Here is a 19,254-nt window from a genome sequence, read left to right as displayed (position 1 = left end):
TGATTTCTAAATTGCTGTATTTGTAAATTCCAAAAGCCAATATAAAGGAATAGTAGTGGTAAAAAAGAAGCACTTATGGGTTAAACCAATCTTGTTTTTTGTACAATTCTCCTTTAAGGGGGCATGGCAATGGGTGTGTCCTATGCCTGCATACTTTTGCTGATAGGTGTCCCTCATTCCCATCTCAAAAAGTTGGGAGGCATGGTTTACTGTTAAAAGTAAGTGTAAAAAGCAAAACTCTGGTGGGTGTAACAATATGCCCGCCTTCCCCCTTCTCAGTGTATCCTTACTATGGAGGAGTGCGGGGTGTAGCAAGATGGCGGCAACGAAACATCACTTCCATTACACATTCTGACGGGTCACCAAATCTGACGAAACACCGGTACCTCTAGCGGTCACAGGTCAGTCACACTGACTGCACACACAACAAAAGCTTCCTTCCCGCCCAGTCTCCGCCCCACTACCATTACACCGTTCATGCCCCGCCTACTCCTTCCAAGCTCCACATAGACTGACCCTTAACCACGCCTACTCACATGAAAGGATTCGCCCCCCCCCCCCCGTACTATCCACGCCTACTCCCCCCCCCCAAACATCGGGACCCGTCTACAGTCCACTCTACAGGGTTCGGTCCTCCTCGGCTCAGCCCCCGCCTCTAGCTGACGTCACCCATATGAAGCAGCCGCCCGAAAGATAGAGTGGGCGCGTCCCAAACGAGGAAGCCTGAGGTGATACCTTCAGACATGGATGACCAGGATGAGAGTGAGGAGAGCGGTGCTGGCTCCTTCGCTCCACATGGCAGCTCCACCCGAGCAGAGCGCAGCGAGGCGCCCATTACTGACACCCCTACAGCGGCCCGACACCTCTTCCAGAGCCTCTCCCAAGGCCCGCCCGGACCCTTACTACTTTCCCAGGGACTGCAGCTTCGCTTCGACAGGAGCATCAAACAAGCGTTCTACAATACGGGGGCGCTGCTGTTCGCGGCCGGCTGTGGCGGGGCTGCTATCCTGGTCTACTTCATCCTGGAGGCCTTCCTCCGACCCTTACTATGGGCAGCGCTGTGCGGCACCTTCCTCCATCCCTTCAAACACACTCTCACAGCTGCATGCCGCCGCTGGCTGGCCCGGATCCAGCGCCAAGGCTCGCCCATTGTCCTGGCCACCTTCTTGTTACCCGTCAGCTTTGTCAACCACAGTCTGGAGGCCTTGGGGGAGCTGGTGGCCCGGAGACTGCCATTACTGGCCGGGGCGCCCCTTCTCTATGTACTCTACTGGGCAGGGAGTTACCTGGGAGTGCGACACCTGGTGGGCGCAATGTGCGGCCTGATCTGCGGGGCCCTGGAATACTTCAGCTCCCAGTGGGTGAGTGATTGGAGATCTACTCTCATCTGGGGGCATCTCCACGAGAGTTCTCATCTTCTCATGGATACATCACAAAGCTGTACTAAAAAGAAAGTGCCTCTAAAGTTACAAAGCTTTTACCTTGGGCCTTGGTCACACCATATGTGTGGAAAAAAAACGTGCTGCTTTCACTTGCAGAGGCACAAGTTTCCATCGCATGTAATGTGTGTTTTAGTAAGTTTTTATGCATGTTGACATCCAGGTTTTTTTTTTTCCCTGAGTTTTCTTTTTATTTTTTTAATGCAGATTCACACCACATCCTGTGTCATCACTTTCTCTTTTTGTTTGTGGAGCGAAGAGGACAGTTTATTGCTAGTGTTTATTGCAGAGCCTTCCATTACGTCACGGGGCCCATCAGAGCCCGCGTTTAGGTCACGGGGCCCATCAGAGCCCGCGTTTAGGTCACGGGGCCCATCAGAGCCCGCGTTTAGGTCACGGGGCCCATCAGAGCCCGCGTTTAGGTCACGGGGCCCATCAGAGCCCGCGTTTAGGTCACGGGGCCCATCAGAGCCCGCGTTTAGGTCACGGGGCCCATCAGAGCCCGCGTTTAGGTCACGGGGCCCATCAGAGCCCGCGTTTAGGTCACGGGGCCCATCAGAGCCCGCGTTTAGGTCACGGGGCCCATCAGAGCCCGCGTTTAGGTCACGGGGCCCATCAGAGCCCGCGTTTACGTCAGTGGTCTCCAAACTTTCTAAACAAAGGGCCAGATAACTGCCCTTCAGACTTTAGGGGGAATGAATTGGGGGAATAGAAGATGCACTGACCTCAGTGGGAGTAAACCAGGCCCTATCTTTGGTATTGGGCAGGAATAGTGCCCCATCACTGGTGTAAGTGAGTGGAATAGTGCCCCATTGTTGGTGTCATTGGGAGGAATAGTGCCCTATCGTTGGTGGTGTTGGGAGGAAATCTGCCCCAGTGCTGGAGTCCATGGATGGAATAGTGCCCAAAGGGCCAAACAAAGGCAAGCAAAGGGCCACATCCAGCCCACGGGCCATAATTTGGAGACCACTACTTTATATCGTAATCTCCATAAGAGCCTTCCTTTACATCATGGTTCTCATCAGAGCCTTGCCTTATATTCTAGTCCTCACCAGAGCCCCCTCTTTACATCAGGGTTTCCACCAGAATCTCCTAGTCAGTCCCCACCATTAGAGTTCCCTCATTAGTGAACGCCCTGTCACCAGTGTCCATCTCATTAGAGCGCCATCATCAGTCTCCCCATCAGAGCTTATCTACCATTACCAAATGGCAATAGAATGGCATCTTTTGGCCAGGGCTGCTGTTAGACTATGGAGCGACGGATATCAGCGGTGACATGTCCGCTGACATCCGACCCGGTCCGCTCAAGTCAGACGGATGGCCCTACGTTCGCATCCGTCCCTATTGGATTAAGTGATATCTGATGAAAATGGACATGCTGTCCGTTTTTGTCCGATCTCTCCATAGTAACCAGTGGCGCTCGTCAAGCCCCTCCCCGCTCAGTGAGCAGCGAGGGACCTGTCATCCGCCGGCTCAGCGGAGATCAACAGAGAGATCTCCCGCTGAGCTGGCGGACTCCATGGCAGCGGATTTGCCTTGTGGGAATGAAGCCTAACCTAAAGACCGGCCACTATTAAAGTGGTTGTCAAGCTTAAATCAAAACCGTGTTATACTTCCCTACTCTGTAATGGTTTCCTTTTCTCCTGTGGGCCCTTGCTGGTGCTGTCTGCTTTTCTTCATCTCCAAGTGCCCCCATAGCAAGCCACCTGCTTCTGCCATCAATAGAAGAGGGGAGAAGAGCTGCTGCAGATGGGACCTCGCTGGATCGTGAGTGTTTAACCACTTCAGCCCTGGAAAATATTACCCCTTAAAGTGATTGTAAACCTTTGTGTTTATTTTTTTTTTTTTAATAACTTATCATACTTGCCTCCACTGTGCAGCTCGTTTTGCACAGAGTGGCCCCAAACCTGGTCTTCTGGGGTCCACTGGCGGCGCTCGCGGCTCCTCCCTGCATCAGGTAACTCCCTAGGAGAAGCGCTCTCCCAAGGGATTACCATCCGGGCGCGCGCTCTCCCGAGTCCATCATTTGCGTCCATAGACAGGAATGCCGGACTCAAGCCTGGCGCCCGTGTCATTGGATTTGATTGACATCAGCGGGAGCCAATGGCTGCACACAATCAATCTATCCATTTAAGAGCCAGGACCCTGTGCAGAGAGGTAGAGTGCATCTCCGCCGAGGGAATGAAGGGGCTCAGGTAAGTAAAGCTGGGGGGCTGGTCACTGCCAGAAGTTTTTTCACCCTAATGCATAGGATGCATTAAGGTGAAAAAACACGAGGGTTTACAACCCCTTTAATGAACATTCAATTTTTTGCGATACGGCACTACGTTACTTTAACTGACAGTTGCATGGTTGTGTGATGCTGTACCTAAATACAATTGATGTTCTTTTTTTTTTTCCCACAAATAGAGATTTCTTTTGGTAATATTTGATCACCACTGCGGTTTTTATTTTTTTGCGCTATACAAAAAAGAGCGACAATCTTGGGGGGGAAAAAAAACAATTTTTGCTTTCTGATATAAAACATCCAATAAAGGTGTAAAAAATCAAATTTCAAATTTCTTCATAAATTTAGGCCAATATGTATTCTGCTAAATATTTTTGGTTTAAAAAAAAAATCACAATAAGTGTATATTGATTGATTTTGCAGAAAAGTTATATTGTCTACAAACTATGGGATCTATTTACGGCATTTTTATTTATTTTACTAGTAATGGCAGTGATCAGGGTTTTTTTATTTGGTGTGGTGGTGGTTGTGTTTTTTTTTTTTTTTTTTTTTTTTTTTTTTTTTTTGGAATTAGTGACATTATTAGTGATCAGTGCTAAAAATATGCACTGTAACTGTACTAATGACACTGGCAGGGAAGGAGCTAACATCAGGGGCGTTCAAAGGGGTTCAGTGTGTCCCTAGGAGGTGCTTCCTTACTGTGTTGGGGATGGTCTGACTGGATGAAGACAAAGATGTTTCTGCTTAGCAGGAACACAAGATCTCTACTTCCCTGTCAGAATGGCGATCTGCCTTGTTCACATAGGCAGATCATTGTTGTACCTATCTGGGAAACGATTGTGGTGGCCGGTGGAAATCCTTTCCGCCAGACCCACTGATTGGCTCCCCCTCTGTCCAATCGGTGTGTGCCCCCAGTGTCTATTGCATGAAATGGCGTACAGGTACATCTGCGGTAGGCGGTCTTTAAGTGGTTAAGGGGTGGGGCGGCTAAAGGGAGCTGCTATTGAAAGTGTTTTTTTTATTTTTTTTGTTGTTTTCCCTAATACAGAGAATTCATTAAAGTGGAAGTAAACCCATCGATTTTAACAGTTTCATTTCTGGCATGTGCTGGAAATGTAACTGCCACATTGGTTGTGCTCTCAACCAAACTTTCAAACCTTCCAATGGCCAGTGTCATAACTGAGGAGGAGGAGGGGGGGGGGGGGGGGGTGAGGTCGTTGATCCATCATGCCTGGGTCCGTGACATCACAAGGGAGCAGGTTATGTCACTGCATGGCCATGCCCCATAGCTATATAAGAACTGTCCAACACGGGAGCTGACAGAATGGTGTGGCAGGCGTCAGAGGAGGAGCTTTTATTTATTTTTATTTTTTTATCGCGGTGGCGGAAGACATTGTGATTGATGTTGGATCTACATCGGGGGATATTAGTAATTTATAATAAAAAACTTGTCAAAAACTGCCTTGTGTTTTTTGTTACACTACACTGTTTTTTGTTTGGGTGATTGGGTAGGGGTACCCCCCATACTCATTCACATGAGGGGGCAGGATTTGGGGGGCCCTCGAGGGGGCTTTCTAATTTGAAAAGCCCCCTGTCCACAGACCTCCCCCCCCCCCCCCCCCCACCACCACCACAGCCCAGGGTTGTGGAGAAGAGACCCTTGACCTCATCAACATGGGGACAAGGTGCTTTGGGGGGGCTGGGCAGTGCCTTGCCTGCATGCTCGAATAAGGGTCTGGATTTTTTTTGGGGGGGGGGGGGACCCCACTATAGTTTGTAGTAATATAGTTTGCCTAGTCTGCATTTCTAACATTCCTCTGAGCATGTCACAAGCCGGGTCAGTTAAGATGCTGATCTGACTTGGATGCGACTTCAGTTAAAGTGGATGTAAACCGTCACATATACCCAGTGAAGTGAATAGCCTCAGATGATACAAAGAGATGAAACAAATCTCCCTAGATATCTTTTACATGTATATCTGCTGCCTTCAGCTGCTATATTCTTTAGAATTCTTACATCGGATAAGAATTTTCACTTCCTCATTCATCAGTAAGAGTGGTGTTCTGACATACTCTGTGTGACAACCGATTGGAGGAAAGGCACACACCCTCGCCTCCCCATTGGCAGAAGGAAACTGCTTTGAGAGCTGTGCTTTTACAAGTCAAGCTGTCTGCTAATCTATTTATAGCAACCTCCCAGGACACACACATTCCAGGCTGCTTTTATTTCCCGTCTTGGAGAACTTATCACGCTGATAACAGAAAAACAGAGCAGCACAAACACACGGACCTTAGTGCTTTGGAGACAGATAAGGAAACACAAATATGAGCCCAGCTCAAATTTCATGAATCAGGTTTACATCTGATCAGCTCACGATAGGCGTATATTAATTGGTAAGGCTTCGTTACTTAAAAAAAAAAAAAAAAAATCTATCATACCTCTACTGTGCAGTTCATTTTGCACAGAGTGGCCCCGTTCCTCGACTTCTGGGGAGCTGGTAGCTCCTCCCTGCATTGTATAACCCCCTAGGAGAAGTGCTTTCTCCGGGGCGTTACCTTGTGGGCGTGTTCCCGAGTCCAGCATTTGCGTCCATAGATGCAGAATGCCAGACTCGGGCCCCGCGTCATTTGATTGACAGCAGCGGGAGCCAATAGCTGCGCTGCTATCAATCTATTCAATCAAGAGCCGAGACAATGGGCAGAGGGGAAGAGCATGTCTCCGGCGTGGGAATTACAGGACTCATAGGATGCATTAAGGTGAAAAAACATGAGGGTTTACAACCCCTTTAAAGTAGCCGACATACACCTACGGCCATTTGCGCAGCCATGCCAACCTGCCGCAGTATGACAGCGGCTGGTCGGCAAGTAGTTAAACTAAAAAGATGATGTATGCATAAACCTCCACCTTCCTTCAGTGCATGAATGTTTCCGTATAATTCTAAAATTATTAATAAAAATCTTATGTGCTAATGTCCAGTCTCCTAATTATCCAATCTTCTCATGTGCAATCTTAAAGTGATTTGTAAAGTCTATTTTTTTTTTTTTCCTATAAAAATAACAAACATGTTATACTTACCTGCTCTGTTGCAGTGGATTAGCACAGAGCAGCCCAGATCCTCCTGTTCTCGGGTCCCTCTTCTGTGATCAAGGCCCCTTCCTCCATAGTACCCCTACCCATTCACCAAAAAAGCGATGAAAGTGAGTAAAGACACAAAACGAGTTTTTGACATGTCCTTTACTAAAAAAATAAAAAAAAACAATGTCCCCCCGGTGTAGATCCATCGTAAGTCTTCATGCACGCCGCTAGACATGCGGCGAAGGCTCCCGCTGTCTGCCTGCTCTGCCGTGTGACAGTTCCTAAATGAGGGATGGGCCACCCAACAATGTCACCTGATGGCACCGCCCCCTGTGATGTCACCAACCCAGTATGCAGCGGCCCATGACATCACAAGGGGAGGTGCCACCAGGTGATGTGGCCCTGCCCCTTAGCTATTTAACCACTTCCGGACCGGCTAACACCGATATATGTCAGCACTTTGAAGAGGGATATAGTTGTTATGGCAGCAGCTAGCTACCATAACCCTGGAATCTTCTTCAGTGAGCGGTCCTGTTTCAGATAAAAGTGGTCTCTGCGGCGGTTTAGCCACAAGATCACTTTTATCGGCAGTGGGAGAGGTCCCCCTCCGGAGGCGATCGGGTCCTCTCCCTGGCTTGGTAGGGAGACGAGTGAGGGGAGGATGGCCCCCACCCGTCCCCATACCATTGCAGGGCGGAAGCGACATCAAAACTTAACTTCACTTCCACCCACAGCTCTTAAAGAGACATTTTTTTTTTCTTTTTATTTTAGTGTAAATATGAGATCTGAGGTCTTTTTGACACCAGATCTTATATTTAAGAAGTCCTGTCATGCTTTTTTTTTTCTATTACAAAGGATGTTTACATTTCTTGTAATAGGAATAAAGTGACACAATTTTTTTTCAAAAGAACAGTGTAAAAATAAAAGGTAAAATAAATAAGAAAATTTTTTTTTTTTAAACATGCCCCACCGAGCTCGTGTGCAGAAGTGAATGCACACGTGAGCAGCACCCGCATATGAAAACAGTGTACAAACCACACGTGAGGTATTGTCGCGACCGGTAGAGCGAGAGCAATAATTCTAGACCTCCTCTGTAACTCAAAACATTCAACCTGTAGAATTTTTTTAAACGTCACCTATGGAGATTTTTAAGGGTAAAAGTTTGCCGCCATTCCACGTGCGGGCGCAATTTTGAAGCGTAACACTTTGGGTATCAATTGACTCGGTGTAACATTATCTTTCACTATTTAAAAAAAAAAAAAATGGGCTAACTTTACTGTTGTCTTATTTTTTAATTCAAAAAAGTGTATTTTTTTACAAAAAAAGTGCACTTGTAAGACCGCTGCGCAAATATTTGACACAGTATTACAACAGCCATTTTATTCTCTAGGGTGTTGAAAAAAAAAAATAATGTTTGAGGGTTCTAAGTAAATTTTCTAGCAAAAAAAAAACAGTTTTTAAAGCGGAGTTCCAACTGTTGAAATTTTTAAATTTTTTTGGATGAATATCGTTTGTTTCAAACTCTTATTTATAGCACTCACGTTTCTGTGATAAATCGCCGCTCGATTGCCAATTTAATAGAGGAAGATATCTTACATTCCTCTTTCCTGACAATTTCCATAGTGCTTGTGGGCATGTGAAGTACACAAGAACTATCTTCCGGGATCAGGTGCAGCTGAGCGACCAGCATGCACCGCCCGTTCTTGTGCATGCGCAGGAGGTACGGCTTGCAGCGCGGTACACATCTGACGTTGCCATCACAACGGGCGTCGGCGGCTGAAGTGCCCGTCCCATTGGGATGGCAATGAAGCCCTCGGCGCTGCCCACTGACTGAAATTATGACAAACATCTCCCAGGAGCACTAGCGAGCACAGAGGGAAATGACGTCAGGCGCCATGGAGAGGAAGTGGCAGTGCTGAAGGCATGAGTAAAAAAAAAAAAAAAAAAATTTCCAAATGTTTTCGCTGATACATAATGCTGGTGATTTCTGCAAAGTTGATTTTATGGTTAGAACTCCGCTTTAACTTGTAAACACCAAATCTCAGAAAGAGGCTCGGTCCTTAAGTGGTTAAGAACTCCGAAATGTGAATATGAAAGTGTAGCGCTATAAACCTAAATAAACATTAACTTTAAAGATAATAAAACCAGAGTTAGAATCCCAATATCAAGGGATATAGAGACAAAATAAATGAATCCTAAAATAATCAGTGAAAAAATCCCAATTCAAGGGATATACATGGATATGATATAATCATACCCTGTGCAAAATACATATTACAGTATACAGTGGGGACGGAAAGTATTCAGACCCCTTTAAATTTTTTACTCTTTGTTATATTGCAGCCATTTGCTAAAATCATTTAAGTTCATTTTTTCCTTATTAATGTACACACAGCACCCCATATTGACAGAAAAACACAGAATTGTTGACATTTTTGCAGATTTAATAAAAAAGAAAAACTGAAATATCACATGGTCCTAAGTATTCAGACCCTTTGCTGTGACACTCATATATTTAACTCTGGTGCTGTCCATTTCTTCTGATCATCCTTGAAATGGTTCTACACCTTCATTTGAGTCCAGCTGTGTTTGATTATACTGATTGGACTTGATTAGGAAAGCCACACACCTGTCTATATAAGACCTTACAGCTCACAGTGCATGTCAGAGCAAATGAGAATCATGAGGTCAAAGGAGCTGCCTGAAGAGCTCAGAGACAGAATTATGGCAAGGCACAGATCTGGCCAAGGTTGCTAAAAAAATTCTGCTGCACTTAAGGTTCCTAAGAGCACAGTGGCCTCCATAATCCTTAAAAGGAAGACATTTGGGACGACCAGAACCCTTCCTAGAGCTGGCCGTCTGGATAAACCGCTATCGGGGGAGAAGAACCTTGGTGAAATAGGTAAAGAAGAACCCAAAGATCACTGTGGCTGAGCTCCAGAGATGCAGTCGGGAGATGGGAGAAAGTTGTAGAAAGTCAACCATCACTGCAGCCCTCCACCAGTCGGGGCTTTATGGCAGAGTGGCCCGATGGAAGCCTCTCCTCAGTGCAAGACACATGAAAGCCTGCAAGGAGTTTGCTAAAAAAAACACCTGGAGGACTCCAAGATGGTGAGAAATAAGATTCTCTGGTCTGATGAGACCAAGATAGAACTTTTTGGCCTTAATTCTAAGCGGTATGTGTGGAGAAAACCAGGCACTGCTCATCACCTGTCCAATACAGTCCCAACAGTGAGGTATGGTGGTGGCAGCATCATGCTGTGGGGGTGTTTTTCAGCTGCAGGGACAAGACAACTGTTTGCAATCGAGGGAAAGATGAATGCGGCCAAGTACAGGGATATCCTGGACGAAAACCTTCTCCGGAGTGCTCAGGACCTCAGACTGGGCCGAAGGCTTACCTTCCAACAAGACAATGACCCTATACACACAGCTTAAATAACGAAGGAGTGGCTTCACAACAACTCCGTGACTGTTCTTGAATGGCCCAGCCAGAGCCCTGACTTAAACCGAATTGAGCATCTCTGGTAAGACCTAAAAATGGCTGTCCACCAACGTTTACCATCCAACCTGACAGAACTGGAGAGGATCTGCAAGGAGGAATGGCAGAGGATCCCCAAATCCAGGTGTGAAAAACTTGTTGCATCTTTCCCAAAAAGACTCATGGCTGTATTAGATCAAAACAGTGCTTCTACTAAATACTGAGCAAAGGGTCTGAATACTTAGGACCATGTGATTTTTCAGTTTTTCTTTTTTAATAAATCTGCAAAAATGTCAACAATTCTGTGTTTTTCTGTCAATATGGGGTGCTGTGTGTACATTAATGAGGAAAAAAATGAACTTAAATGATTTTAGCAAATGGCTGCAAAATAACAAAGAGTGAAAAATTGAAGGGGGTCTAAATACGTTCCATCCCCACTGTATATGTGCATGCTAGTGATACAAATTTATAAATAGGAAAGAGGTGACCAGTGTGAATTAAAGTGCCAATATACACAACAAAAAAATATTTATTTTTTAAAAAAGACAGCAGTCCAGGCATATGTTAGTAAAAACTAATATATGTTAAGTCCAAAGATGTAAAGGAAATCCTTGCACACCAGGACCAGTATTCATAAACATCAATGCTTCAAGGGAGACTAGGATAGTAAGGGAGCCACCACCAAGGTTCTTAGGAGGCTTACCAGATGTTGGTGACTTGGGAAGGCTTATATTGCCCAAGTCTCAAAGGCTTTTAAACCAGCTGGCTGGAGGGGTACATCTCCTGGGACAGCCACAATGGATCCTACATCAGGACAGCAGCTTGGTACCAACGATCTCAGACAACGGCATAAGGGTAATGCTCCAATGGGGGGCCCCAAACCGATGTTCGCATACCATGTGAAAATAGATGAAAAACTCGCATAGCGTGATACCGTATAAACTTATTAAATAAATAAAAATGAAACTCACATGTTAAAAGTCGTCAAGGGCGTAAACAAGAACAAAAAGCGGTATATGAAGTGGGTCTTTGTTCCCTTATTTATTTAATAAAATAGGTTTATATGGTATCATGCTATGCGAGTTTTTGACGGGTTTTACCTGTGGTTATACTGCCCCCCGCCCCATCGGGAGAAGACAATGGCTCGGCCAGAGGGATTCACAAATCAACCTTGTCTGTGTTAATAGAGCAACCTATTGTTGCAGGAAATACATTTTTTTTTTTTTTAGAGGAACTCAGCTACTGTATTTCCCATTGTACATTTCCTTTTGGAGACAATGCATAGAGTAAAAGTAATACTACTCTCCAAACCGATAACTAATTTAAAGCGGGGGTCCACCTATCTATCGTTTTTTTTTTTTTTTTGGAGTTCATTCACAAACTTTTCTTCTCATGATTATCTACTCACATGTTCTGTGTAATAAGTCCGCCTGTGTCCGATTTTGTTGTAAAGAATAACTTATAAAATTAATTGAAGGCGGTTTCCATCTTCATTGTGGGCATTTGAAGCCCACAAGCATTTATTTCCTGGATGCGGTGAATGCTGTGCTCCCAGCATTTACCGAGATGTTGTGATGACACTGTTGCACAATGCATGCTGGGAAGCCTGAGACTAGCTCCCAGGGGACTGTGGGAGGTCTGGGAGAAGCTAGAAACACGTCTACTCCCATGGGAGGAAAACCAGGAAGTGCTAAGAAGATTAGAAAAAAAAAGGTAATTACGTCGATTTAAATTTTTTTACACAGCATGTCAGCATCTAGGCAAGGAAGAGAATGCATAGAGATAATGTTCAAAATTTGGGTGGAACCCCGCTTTAAACATAAACTGAACAAATCAATAAGGCATCTGTAATGTGGTGGATTTTTTGGTCTGCATGAATATGTACACATTATTCAGTCCCTCTTGAAAATGGTTGGAAAGGAATTTAATTTGCTTTGTGTGTTGTGCAGTGACTGTATGGACAACATAAATGTTCATATGGTTTCGTTTCCATTGTTGAACAGAGGGAATAAGCTATAATTTGGAGTTGTATTTATAGTTTTACTGGACATAGAATCCTTTTTTTCTTGGTAATTGTATTGTAATTTTTTTTTTCTTTCCCCAGATTTGGACACTAGTCATTGGGTATATGCTGGCAGTTTCGTTCAAGTGGAATGTAGTTACCCAGCGATATCTAACTGCCATTTCAATTCCTATTTGGCTCATTCTACTCTTTCACTTTGGTATGTAGTTTTCTAATGGTGTCTTATTTATTTAATAAAGGGATGCTCAGCGTAACAACTGCAGCATGGGTGGAAGTAAAGCAAGCCTAGGGTGAGTCACACTGAGCATGTGGTGGGGTGGGGGGGGGCATGGTCATAAGCCGAGGTTTGCCTTCAGTAAAAACCACATGCCAAAATAATCAGTTTAAGAGATATATAGGCAGCTAAAGATGTAACTCACAACTTTTTTTCTGTAACAGTTAATCTTGATCTTACTGTTGGATTTATGTGTACTGTTAGCTGCTTATACCTCTGGCTATAATGATTGTTTTGACAAGCCGTTTCAAAGAAGGTAACCATTTATCATCATTCACTCTACTTTAATTTCCCAGGTTTTAACAGGTTTACCTTTTTTAAAGTAAATGTTATGCTATCTAAATAATGTAAATTAATACAGTGTTAGATGCTCCCTTACTTCCATAATTTAGTGCTCAGTGCCTAAGCAGCCAGTCGCCAGGTATGATTACTTTTTATGAGGAGGAGGGGGCAGCACGCTTAGCCATACACAAAAACTGAGTTTGTTAAAGTCACTTTTTGTATAGGCTTTTAGGGCTTGTTTACACTTGGAATTAGGAGGTGGTAAAACCCCACAGTTGAGACTCATTTTTACTGCCCCTCAACGGCCTTCCCTTTTGCTGCAAGTGAATGGGGTTGCTCTGCAACCAGGAAGGATCCATGATTGTAGTGCATTTGTCCATTATTTGGGGGGTTGGAAGTGGCGGTGAGGAGAAGATACAATGCCTCCTTACCGCCTGTCAAATGCTCTTTGAAGAGTGATCCAAACATGGCTCCTTTTTCAGAGAGTAAAGCAGGTGTAAACAATTCCTTAGGGGGCTCCAGTAGTGGATTAGGGTGCAAATGGGAAATGGTGGTCGAACAGGCCTTCCAACTTTGCAGAAATATTCTCTGCAGTTTAGTTTCACTAGCAATGAATACACACTGAGTGTGGATGGCTCAAAAAGTATACAGGGCTTGTTCCTAAAATTACAGTAGTTCTGGTCTGCATTTCTAAAACATTTTCTTGCTTGTAATCGGTGATTATTTGCCAGTTTTTTTATTTTTATTTTTTCTGTGTAAAAATGAATATTGGGGCTCATACATATTCAAAATGTGTATTTAAAATAGTAGTAACCTATGGGATCCGGGTTGGTTTAATAAGTTCTGCTGCAGCCGTTTACTGTTTTTTGTGACATCTCAAAAGCACTCATTTGCTGCAGCCAAATATTCTTGGTATTCTGCTTTTTTCTATATTGCAATACAGCCATTTGGAAATAACTTTTTTTGTTTGTTAGTGTTTTATTTATTATAAAGGCATGCAGACTGGGGAATGGCCACTTCCCTGTCATAGTGCTGCAAAGTTCTTGCCAAAATGCTACATTTACAGTTTCCCTGTCAAGCATAGGGACTATGCTAACAGTCAACATGGTCTCCTGTTACAGTTTGGAAAGCAACCAAAATGCATAACTCGGGGCTTACACAAACAAGGAGCAAAACCTAATGCTGTCAACAAAAGTTCCATGTGTCCTGTGATGAGCACTGCTTTAGGCTAGCTACAGCTTTCAGGCTGGGTTCACATCTAATGCTGATTCGGTTGACAGCAGGGGTCCGGTGCGTCCCTGTTCTCCGTTACAGGGACGAATCAGGCCTGAATTCAGACCTAAAATGGAGCCAAAGATGCACAGGTCCCCTGTGCAATTCGCTCGGGAGTCACCATGGACATCTGTGAACCAGCTCTATTGAGAGCCCGTCACTATCTCCTGTCATGCGAATTGGATGTGGAGGGAAACTCACATCCAATTCGCACTAGTGTGAACCCAGCCTCAATATTGTTGGTGTAATGGTGACCATACACTAGATGAAAAATCGTTTGAAAATCTTTCATTTGGAAAGTTGATCCGTTTATGGTCAAGTTAATGGGCACAAATCGAAAATCGGTTGTGATGTTTTTGAGCCGAAAAATCGAAGGAAATTTTGGAAAACTTCGGCCGAACGGACGATAAATTGAAAGGTTAATGTGTTTCTCGCCCAAACGGTTTGCTTATGTGACAAAACGAATGAAAAATTGATCAATTTATGTCAGTTGAACGATTTAGCTATCAAATTTCGGTCATTACATGAAGGCAAAATCGTTTGCTCTCACGACCATGTGTTTTTCGAAAACTCGTTTAAATGATTTTTCTACAGGTGTATGGCTAGCTTTAGACAGGGTCCCTTGTCTCAGTCTGGCAATGGTCAAAGTCATCTGGGTAATGTGGTACTCAAACTACAAATTGCTCAATTGGTTCATTGGCTCAATAAATGGTTTACTGGGGTCCTGTAAGGACAGGAAATGCTGGACGTCGGCTAGGTATAGCCTGATAATATTGTGAGAAAGGGCCAGCTGCGTGTGGCAACAATATGAAGGCTAGCACGTGTCTAACGTCGCCCATCGCTGCTCCAGGGCAAGAGGCCAAAAACTTGCAGTAAGTGTTCCAAGCAGTGCGATAGGCCTTCAGTGTGTTGCGTGCCAAGGAGTGGTTAATGAGCTGGGTTGCGTTGGCGAGATGCAACTTCAGTCCATCATCCGCAACGTAGTTGTTGGGTCGGCTCCAGGCTCCTGCTGGAAAAACAAAGTAAGCTTGAAACGGGACAGTGCATCAGCTGTGACTTTGCATTTGCCTGGAATATGTCTACAGAAGATATTAAACTGGTGACAGGAAGGACATGATGGGGAGAGACTTAGATCTACCTTTATTGATGTCTGCCGTGGCCTGATTGTCCGTGGTGAAGAGCACTGTCTGTCCTTTCCAAGTGTGGCCCCACGATAGGCTACAGCTCAAAGAGTGATGAAGACTGGGTGAAAGCACAAATTTAAGAGAATTTCTGGGGACCAAGGTTCGGCGTACCAGTGGCGGCTGAAAGATGTCCGCAAAGCCCGTGGAGGCTGCGGCATCGGTGACCACCCGTGGTGGCTCAGCTGACACTGCCGGGATGAACATTGAAATGCCGTTCCAGCTGGTGAGGAACTTGTACCACATAGCTAAGTCTGCTACTGCTGCTTGGTCTAGTTTGATAACTTGGTCTGGATCTTGCACTGTTGTGAGAAAGACTAAAAGCTGTGATATAAAGGACCATTCTTGAGGAATAATCCTCATTGTGAAGTTCAGCATCCCTAGTAAGAATTGCAACTGCCTCATGGTGCACCCTTGTGACCGGGTGAATTTGTGGATAACTGTCCTGGTACGGGCTATTTTGTTGGGGGGGGGGGCAGGCTATGGTATGCGTGTCCAGAGTGACACCTAGGAGGGTGATATAGTGTGCCGGGTCTTCCACCTAATGCTCGGCTATGGGCATGTTGAGATTGCTGAACACTATTCTCAACCTGTCTAGATCTGCCAGTGGTGTGCCTGGTTGCTCGGTGAGCAGGAAGTCATCGAGGTGGTGGATAACCGCCTGACAGTGGGCCTGGTGTGACTATACCTGAAATTAACTGGCTCACCCCTGTCATGCGACTAACCCTGGTGAAGATGCAAACTATACGTACTTCCCCTCCTAATATATATATATATATATATATATATATATATATATATATATATATATATATTTTTTTTTATCTGGGAAGATAAAGTCCAACCTGGTGCCGGATGAAAACCTGAACTAACCTCAGGGGGAAAGACAGAGAAAAAGATGAGTGTGCCACTAGAGATGACTGGCCAACTGGGAGCCGCTGCATGTTGTGTAGCTGATTGTTTGCCAGTGAGGTGTGTTTACAAGTTAGTTTGTATGTGGGTTTGCACGTAGGTGCGTGCCGTGAAGTGTTTTATACTACTGGAGACGATATTGCGTGGTTGCAGGGGTCTCGATGAGTATGAAGGTTTGTTTTTTGAGACGACATTGCGTGGTTGCAAGGGTCTTAGTTTGGTTTGGTTTGCTGAGACGATATTGCGTGGTTGCAAGGGTCTCGAGTGAGAGGTTTCTGAGACAATTTTGTATGGCTGCAAGGGTCTGAATGGGTGTCGGGTTGCTGAGATGAGATTTCGTGGTCATAAATGTCTGGACGAGTGTGAGGTTGCTGAGATGATATTGTGTTTTGCAAGGGTCTCAAATGAGTGTCAGGTTGCTGAGAACGTATTGCAAGGGTCTCAATAGGTGTCGGGTTTGCAGAGACAATTTTGCATTTGCAAGAGTCTCAACAAGAGTGTCAGGCTGCTAAGATGATTTGTCTGGCTGAAAGGGTCTCAATGAATGTCATGTTGCGGGGGCGAGACGGCGTGGTCACAAAGGTCTTGATGAGTGGGAGGTTGCTCGAGACAGTATTGCGTGTTTGCAAGGGTCTCAACAAGGATGTCGGGCTGCTGAGATGATTTTGCGTGGTTGCAAGAGTCTCAACAGGCAGTATAAGGGATCAGGACAATATCCATTCGGTTGATAGGTTCCATAGGGGGAACTAACGAACGACATGGGAGACCACGAATGGTAACGAATTGATAAGACATAAAGAATGTGGTAATGAATCTTACCTGCGACAGTGAGCCATGCGAGCGGTTCGCGGTGGACTGTGGTGGGAGTGCAACGTATTGGGAAGGTGTGGCATGATGCTTTGCACGAGGCAAAACAACAAAGTTTGGTGTGGAAAAATAGAATGAGAGAAGTGCTTACAAATGATTCGTAAGTTCCACGTGGTATGGGTGACACTGCGAGTGGCTACGATTTGACACGACAACATGGTAACAAATCCTATCTGCGATAATGGCCGTGCGACTGGGTCTGTATCGGTCTGAAATGGATATGTAATGTACTCAAAGAATGTGGTGTGGTGCCGTGCATGACGCACACAAGATATCTTGTTTTGGCAAGTAACAGGGGGAAGAACCGTGTATGAACGATTCTTAAGTTCCACTGCGGTATCCAAACCCATGGTATGGGTGACACTGCGAGTGACTATGAATTGACATGAGAAAAGTTGCTAATGAATCCTATCTGCGACAATGGGCATACGACTGGGTCCGCATCGGTCTGTAGCGAGCATGCATCCGAAGAGTGTGGTGTGGCGTTGTGCATGACGCACACAAAATAACTTAATTTAGCAAGTTGGGAAGAACCGTGTATGAACGATTCATAAGTTCCGGGAACTGAACACAGGACATGGGGGATGCAACGCTTAGGACATGATACGAATGCAAAGTAATGACTCCTACCTGCGAGCGAGATTTGAACGAAAAGCTACGAATAAGCAACCGCAACACATTGTATTCGGAAACAACAGATTCACAAACCCAAAGTGAGCTGAAGAGTCGGCCTGCTGATGTAACGAATCGTGCACTGGAACCGACAGAGCATGGGCGAGTGGGCTGCTTAAATATTCTCCCGGGCTCCTCCCATAAATTCAGGCCACCATACTGGCCTATATATGTTAGGCTGGCCATTGGCTAGCCTGTATTTGTAGGAGGAGTCCGGGGCTTATAATCCCCCCCCCCCTTCTCCCTGCAGTTGTCGGCTAGCATTTCCGGGTTCCCTCCCACCCATACCCCTGATATTTCATATCCAGGGTATGCCCTCTTTTAAGCCCCGAAAGAATTGGCTGCTCAATGACCAGGCCATTTTTTTTGCTATATGGCACTTTAACTGACAATTGCGCAGTTGTGCAACGCTGTACCCAAACAAAATTGACGTCCTTTTTTTCCCACAAATAGAGCTTTCTTTTGGTGGTATTTGATCATCTCTGCGGGTTTTTATTTTTTGCGCTATAAACAAAAAAAGAGCGACAATTTTGAAAAAAACACAATATTTTGTACTTTTTGCTGTAATAAATATCCCCAATTGTTTTTAAAAACACATTTTTTCCTCAGTTTAGGTTGATATGTATTCTTCTACATATTTTTGGTAATAAAAATGGCAAAAAGCGTATATATTGATTGGTTTGCGCAAAAGTTATAGCATCTACAAAATAGGGAATAGTTATGGCATTTTTATTATTATTATTATTATTATTTTTTATTAGTAATGGCAGCGATCTTTTATTTTTATCGAGACTGCGACATTATGGCGGACACATAGGACACTTTTGACACATTTTTTTGTCGATTGACAATTATACAGCGATCAGTGCTATAAAAATGCACTGATAACTGTATAAATGTCACTGTCAGGGAAGGGGTTAACACTAGGGGGCGATCAAGGGGTTAACTGTGTTCCCTAGGTGTGTGTTCTAACTGTGGGGAATGGGACTGACTATAGGAGATGAGAGATCGTGGTTCCCAGCTCATAGGAACTTGCGATCTCTCTCTCCTCTCTTCACAGAACTGAGATGTGTGTATTTATATACACACACACACGTCCCTGTTCTGCCTCTCGTGCCCGCGATCGCTCGTAGCCAGCGTTAACCGCGACCGCCGGTCACGAGCATCAGCACCCCCGCTGTGCAGTGGGCGCGCGCCTGCTATCCCGCTTAACAGGCCGACGTATAGCTATGACGGTTTGCGGGATCGTGCCGACCTGCCGCAGTATAATGACGGCGTCTGGTACTCTTAAGCACACCTTAAGCATACTCTTACATGCGACCATGGCACACCTCAGGTCGACATAGTTGGGGTAATACGTTCCTCCAGTATCCGGACTCTGACTATATATATATATATATATATATATATATATATATATATATATATATATATATATATATATATATATATATATACTTACAGTATCTAACAAAAGTGAGTACACCCCTCACATTTTTGTAAATATTTTATTATATCTTTTTATGTGACAACACTGAAGAAATAACTGAAC

The 19,254-nt window shown here is 44.7% G+C and overlaps 1 protein-coding gene across 3 annotated transcripts in view; it reads left to right on the top strand.

The window, feature by feature from the left end:
* Positions 1-581: 581 nt before the first annotated feature.
* The window catches only part of TMEM245 (transmembrane protein 245), a 254,346-nt gene continuing 235,673 nt past the window's right edge, over positions 582-19,254 (top strand). Inside the window, exons 1-2 of one of the 3 annotated variants that reach the window (XM_073630784.1) lie at positions 582-1,361; positions 12,324-12,441. In XM_073630784.1, the coding sequence (XP_073486885.1) occupies positions 744-1,361; positions 12,324-12,441 (736 nt within the window). In that variant the 5' untranslated portion in view covers positions 582-743. The remainder of the gene's footprint in view (positions 1,362-12,323; positions 12,442-19,254) is intronic. The other 2 variants (XM_073630782.1, XM_073630783.1) reach the window with 2 other exon arrangements.

The sequence above is a fragment of the Aquarana catesbeiana genome, linkage group LG05 (genome assembly GCF_042186555.1).
Source record: "Aquarana catesbeiana isolate 2022-GZ linkage group LG05, ASM4218655v1, whole genome shotgun sequence".
NCBI classification, from domain to species: domain Eukaryota; kingdom Metazoa; phylum Chordata; class Amphibia; order Anura; family Ranidae; genus Aquarana; species Aquarana catesbeiana.
This window is presented reverse-complemented; position numbering and strand designations above follow the sequence as displayed.